The 7026-nt window shown below is 39.7% G+C and overlaps 1 protein-coding gene across 1 annotated transcript in view; it reads right to left on the reverse strand.

The window, feature by feature from the left end:
* The window catches only part of FAM221A (family with sequence similarity 221 member A), a 44585-nt gene that overhangs the window by 2663 nt on the left and 34896 nt on the right, over positions 1-7026 (reverse strand). The window contains 1 exon segment of the mRNA XM_006146663.3: positions 5046-5125. Within this exon segment, the coding sequence (XP_006146725.2) occupies positions 5046-5125 (80 nt within the window).

A 7026-nucleotide genomic window follows, 5' to 3' on the forward strand; every position in this document is an offset into this window, starting at 1 on the left:
ACTGGAATGTCATATCTGAAGATTAATTAGAAAACTATGGAACTAAGGTGGATCTCAATTAAGCTAACAGAAGCTCTTAGAGAGAGGGCCTGGTACCATAAATAGTTCTGCCTGGCAGAGAGGATTAGAGGATTAGAGAAGATATATGAAAGAACTTATAACATAAAATAACCTGGACTTTTCCAGCCCAGCATTGTAATCAGTAGAGATTGCAAAAGAGCAACCACACCAGAGAATTATCTTGAGAAAGATTTTGAAGGAAGAAAAAGAGACTAATCTTTGCTAGCAGATGGTATATCACAGCATACACTTGGGCAGGGATGAATTGAGGTTTATGTGTGACTAGTGTGCTGGGCATTTGCTTTTCAACAATTTGAGTAGTTGACATGTAAATATTTTCTCAAAAATATTTAAAACTATACTGTTTCTGTTATTATAGAGTCACATACAAAATTATAAGATATTTTGAAATTTTGAAAGTTGTTTATTAACTTTCAAGAACTATGGAATATGCATTAAAATTTATTGATATGTAAAGTAAATGTTTGTGGAAAATAAATTAAGAAAAAAATTTAAAAAGAAACAATTAAGAAAGAAAGAAAAAAAAAAAAGATTTACAGTGACACCAAAAAACAAAAGTGCAAAGATAAATAATAAAAAAAAGCCAAAGCAATGTTTGCTTATTTGGAAAAGTGCTTAGCAAATACTCCTGTCTAGACTCACAAGAGCAAAGATACCCCTTCCTCTGATGATATGTGTTTTCTTTCTTAGGAAAGAAGCCCAGGGTTATCTACAGCACACATTAAAAAAATTACTTGACCTGATAAATGAAAGTTATAACTTTTCAGTAACATCTAAAAGTAGGTGGTAAACTACGTGAATACAAGCTTTGATTATTAAAGCCAACTTAACACTAATCATTAGTTCCTGCCCCAGCCCAATGTAACCAATGATTAACAAAGGATACGAGGCTGCCCCTGCCCAGTGGTAAGGGGGACCAGATCCCACATGGTCAACCATAGTTCAAATCCTGGCTCCTATCAGAAACATGTACATGTGTGTCCAAAATTCCAAAAAGCTGGAGAAACAGAAGAGGAGAAATTATGGTGTGACCACCATCCACTGGGGAGCACTTCTCTTTCTTCTCTTTTGCTGGCAAGTACACACACCCTCTTGCAATTAAAACAATTTTTTTTTAAATACAAGAAAAAACAGATATGCATATGGCTTTCCTAATGAGAGAGGCCCTGGACCATCAGATATAGCTTTTCTTTTTTCTCCCTAATATGCCAGAGGATGCATGCTCTTGCTGGAGAGATAAAGGGAGAGATTAAAACAAGAAAGCACTCCCCCATGGTGAATGGTCATGCCACAATCCCTTCTCCTTTGTTTCTCCCTTCAAGATCCTGAGCAAGTTCTCTCATGAACCCGGCATGTCTTTCAGCCTACTGGGGCCAGGACTCTAATGACGTGGTTGGCCATGTAGAATCCAGCTGCCTTATCCACCAGGCCAGGGGCTGGCCTCCTGTACAGCTTTCTAATCACCAGTTTTCTCTCAATAGTTCTGGAGTAAAAGATGAGTACTAACAAGGTATATGGTACATGTTAGCTCAGTAGAAATCATTTGGGTTTGGGCGTCTCAATTTTTATATTCCATTAATCACACAGATTGGAAAGTTTATAAGCTGTATCTCCAAAGTCCATAAATCACATGGCTTGTGGAGTTATAAACTATACCTCATAAGTCCATAAACTCCAAGTTTATTTTTAAAAAGCAATCTGGCCAGGCTAAGTATATACTTTAAAACATTCTCAAACAAGAGTGGCTCTCACTATCTTCCCACAAGCAAATATCATTGGCATGTTTTCAAGGCAGCCAACACTACCCAGTCTACTGGAAGAGAATGAAAGGAGTTCTAGAACATAGTCAGTCCCCCATACGCTGTAAAGAAAAACTAAAATTCAGCTGTGAATGCATATGTTCCAAGAGTGGAGACTGTTTTGATTGTAAATCCTGCCCTTGATGATGCTGTAGAAACAGCCTCTTCTTTCATCACTATGACCCAATCCCTGACATCCTTTCCTTTACTGTGTGGTCTGTTTGTGTTCTTCCAAAATTCATATGCTTAAGTTTAATCACCAATGTGATGGTATTTAGAGGTAACAGGGTCTTGGGGCCAGAGCCCTCATTAATAGGATTAGTGTCCTTAGAAAAAGAGACTACAGAGATCTACCATGTCCCTTTTCACCATGAGAGAACACAGGAAGAAGCATCATCTGTGAAACAGAAAGCAGCCTTCACCTTACACCAAATGCGCCAGCACCTTTATCTTGACTTTCAACCTCCAAGAACAGTGAGAAATAAATTTCTGTTGTTTATAAGTCGCTCTGTCTATAGTACTTATTATAGCAGTCCAAACAGACTATAACACTTTTAGACCAGAGCTTTCTGAAAGAATGTTCTGCAATGACGAAACCGTTTTGTCTGTGCTATCCAAGAAGGCAGCCACTAGCCATACTCAGTAGCTCCTGAATACTTAAAATGTGGCTACTGTGACTAAAAGAATAAATTTTAAATTTAAATTTAGACCTATCAAGTCACAGATGACAAATGGCCACAGTGCAGATATAAAGTGTTTCTACCACTGCAAAAAGTTGTACTGAATAGCTGTATTGAATAATTCCAGGACTCTCCCCCTCTACTCACTTCCTCTGCTCTTGGTTGGCAAACTCGTCTAATGTTTGGGGCCAACAAGTGGTATTGTGGTTATGGTGCTGGACTCCCACATGGCCAATCAGTTCGAGTCCCTGACCCAGCAGCTTGAAAAATCACACCAGGCACATGTGCATGTGTGCTCAAAATCCCAAGAGAAAAATGGACAAGGGATTGTGATGTAGTCCTCCTTTCCTGAAGGGTGATTTCTCACTTTCCCTCTCTCTTTCTCTCTGTTTCTCTCCAGACAACTCATGCACCCTGTGGCAAAAAAACAACTACAAAAAATCATTTAATGGTCACTTTTTTCCATATCTTTATAGGTACCCAACAAGTTCTTGTCTAAGAGTTGTAGTGGATACAACAAAAAGTGACAGAAGTGTCCTTACTTTCATGGAGTTTCTTATCTAGGTGGAAAAATAATAATGCCCATAAAGTACTACTAACTAAACCTAAAGAAAGCATTTTCAGTCATAAGGATGAAATACCATTGCCCAAACCTCATTAAGCCGAAATTCTAGCAAAATACAAGAACAAAACAAAACTCAACTATGAAGAATGCCACAAAATGTATCAAAAGTCTAAGTAGTTAACATACACCAATCATATTTAATTTTTTCAATTTTTCATAGATATTTATTGAAAATGTATGTATATAAGGACTTACTAGGTGTTAGGGAAAATATGAAGATGAATAAAATACTATGCTTATTCCCAAAGCATCTGTACACATGGAAAACTGAAAGCTATAAACACATCAAGACTACAGATGTTGAACTCTAGAAACTTTTAAAATATATTTATGTTTAGTCTATTCTTTCTTACTTGTTTTTTGTTCATTCGAGGTTTTTGCTATAGGACATGTGCACTCACCAAAGAGACAGAGAAAGACAGTGAGAGGGAAAGTGACAAATCATTCTCCAGAGGGATTGGCCACACCGCAATCCCTTCTCCACTCTCCTCCTGGAATTTTGGGAACACACACACACATGTCCGGCATGAATTTAAAGCCACCAGTTCCGGGACTCAAACCATAGTCAGCCATGTGAGAATGCAGTGCCTTAACTACCATGCCACCTAGTGGACCCTTTCTTTTTTTTTTTTTTTTTTTTTGGAGGTTTTTTTTTAAGGGAAAGCTCGCCCCCCACAAAAAAGACAGAGAGAGACAGAAAAGTGAGAAATCACCCCCCACGGGGGATAGCCACGCCATAATCCCTTCTCCTCCATTCTCCTCTCGGGATTTTGGACACACACTCTCAGCGTGAGTTTAAGCCATCAGGTCCAGGACTCGAACCGCAGTCGACTACATGGGAGTCCAGCAACATAGCATTATACCATCTGCTGGTCCCAGCCCCTTTCTTTATTAAAGGCCATTGGGTAAATTTTTTCTTTCTTTTTTTCTTTTCTTTTTTACCAGGAAGAGAGAGAAAGAAGGAAAGTATCTCCATGAGGTGTGCTCTAGCCTCAATCCCCTTCTCCTTTTCTCTCTCCTTGCCAGAATCTGGGCATGCATACACACATGTGCCTGGCATGTTTTTCAAGCTGCTGGATCCAGGACTCCAATTACACAGAGTCAGCCATGATCTAGTCACTCCCATCACCAAGCCATAGATTGGCCTGGCTACTGGGTAATTATAACTTAAGTCTGTATATACCTAAAAGCCTCTAAGAAAAATAGTACATATTAAGAATTCAAAATATATTCAATTTTTATTTGAAAAATATTTTAAAATAAAAAGTAAAGACATATTTATTAGAAAAGAGTTCAAGATACATAGAATTTATAAGTCTATGGATAGTTGATGTCTACTACTAACCATTTTATGTGTGTATTTAGTCAATGTTTATGACCTTCATAAACCAGCCAGTGTATTATGTATCATATTATTCATTAGTCCTATTTTTGTATGGTTTAAGTAATACTAAAGGCCTAACACCAGCTGTAAGTAAAGACTCTATAAATGTTTTTGGTTTGCCAGAGTGCACATGTGCTCACCAGAGAAAGTGAGAAAAAGAGAAAAAAAGTAAGACATCAGTCTCCATGGAGAATGGTCACACTGCAATCCATTCTCCTCCATTTCACCCTCCTTTTGGAATTTTGGGCATGTATACACATGTGTCCAGTATGTTTTTCAAGCTACCATGCCCAGGACTTGCACCATACAATTGGCCATACAGAATAAAACTGTCTTCACCACCATACAACCAGATGGCCCTAAAAATTATTTTTAATGATGTTCCACATTCAACATATAATCATTTTGCAATGTCTTTGTTATAAGAAAATGCCTAATGATTACAAAAACCTAGATATTTGAGGACAAAAACCTACCCTTTCCTGGTATCGTCTTTCAAAGAAAGCCATATCATCCTCTTCGGGTCTCCTTAAGGAAGAAACTTGACTACTTGTACCTACTAACAAAGAAAAAAAGAAAATCTATGTATTTCTATCATTAAATATTTCCCTGACATCAAAAAAAGAAATGTTTCCTCTTGCCCAATGATAATGTTTTATTTCTCAAAGCAGAGATGGCCTGAAGGTACAACTACCTAATTATTTTTTAGAAAGAACAGCATTTTAAGACAAAAGTAAGTTTTACTGACATTTTCCAAATATTCAAGGGCTCATATTAAATAACAGCATGTAGACTTCCATTTTCAGATCCCTGACATAAGGGACTCTGAGGCAGGGCTCCCTGCCTAGCTGCAGCCCCGGGACCTCCCAAGCCAGACACCCCTATCTCTGTCAGCCAACAGCCACCCCACTTCCATCTTCAGACCCCTGGCATAAGGGACTCTGAGGCAGGGCTCCCTATCCAGCTCCAGCCCTGGGACCCCCAAGCCAGACACCCCTGTCTCTGTTAGCCAGGAACACCCTCAGCTCTACAGCCACCCCACTTCCATCTTCAGACCCCTGGCATAAGGGACTCTGAGGCAGGGCTCCCTATCCAGCTCCAGCCCTGGGACCCCCAAGCCAGACACCCCTGTCTCTGTTAGCCAGGAACACCCTCAGCTCTACAGCCACCCCACTTCCATCTTCAGACCCCTGGCATAAGGGACTCTGAGGCAGGGCTCCCTGCCCAGCTAGAGCCCCAGGACCCCCAAGCCAGAGACCCCTATCTCTGTCAGCCAGGTAGGATTTTTCTTTCCTTCTCCTCTCTTTCATTGTAAATTTCTCACTTATCCTTGCCACACAGGAACGTCCTTAGCTCTACAGCCACCACACTTCCATCGTCAGACCCCTGGCAAAATCGCGCACAGTGCACGATTTTTTCTTTATTCTCCTTATTATTTTTTTCCCACTTATTTGGTCCTCTCTTCCTTCATCTCCACCTTCCTGGATGGTCTAGATAGGTCTAGAATTACAGGTCTGAAAAATTCTAGTATTTTAAGACTCTCTGGGATCCTCCCTTTTACTGAACAACCTGTGAAAAAGGAGATATCTTTCTTCATACACCTGAATAGAATACTCCCCCTTGGATCACATTGCTAAACACAACAGAAGAGAGACTTCAGCAGTCTCCAGTCCATAGCAAAAGGGAAACACACTTGCTCCTATTCAAGAAAATGTTCTCTTAAAAGGTATTCCAAAGGGAACATATCTCCCAATGGTTAGAAGTAGAAGAAGAGTCCCAGGACTGAATAAAGCAGGAAGTATGTCTCCATTAAAAGAATACAGTGACTCCCTTCCATTTCTTGAAAAAACAGAGGACGTTTCCAAAATGTCCAAGAAAGCATTTAGAACATTCATGATGAACAAATTCTATGAGTTGGAAGAGAAAAGAGACAATGAACTACAGGAAAGAAGAAAGTCTTTACATGATATGAAAGAAGAAATGACACTCTAAGAAAGAATCAGATGGGGACCAGCAGTTAACATAATGGCTATGTCGCTGGACTCCCATGTAGTCAACCGCGGTCCGAGTCCCGGACCCGGTGGCTTAAAATCACGCCGGGCACATGTGCGTGCATGCCCAAGATCCCAAGAGGAGAATGGAGGAGAAGGGATTGCGGCGTGGCCATCTCCCCTGGGGGGTGATTTCCTGCTTTCTGTCTCTCTGTCTCTCTCTGTCTGTCTGGCAAGCGCACACGCCCTATAGCAAAAACCTCTCCAAAAAAGGAAGAAAGAAAAAAAAAGAAAGAATCAGATGGAACTATTAGAGGTGAGGTCAGTAATACAGGAAAAAAAAACTCTCTTGAAAGTATTAAAAGTTGATTAGACCATGCTGAAGATCAAATCTCTGATGTAGAAGATAAAACTTTTGTCCTAGAGAAAACCACCAAAAAGATAGAGAAAATAATAAAAAAAAAAA

The sequence above is a fragment of the Tupaia chinensis genome, unplaced genomic scaffold, assembly GCF_000334495.1.
Source record: "Tupaia chinensis unplaced genomic scaffold, TupChi_1.0 Scaffold000184_1, whole genome shotgun sequence".
NCBI lineage: Eukaryota > Metazoa > Chordata > Mammalia > Scandentia > Tupaiidae > Tupaia > Tupaia belangeri.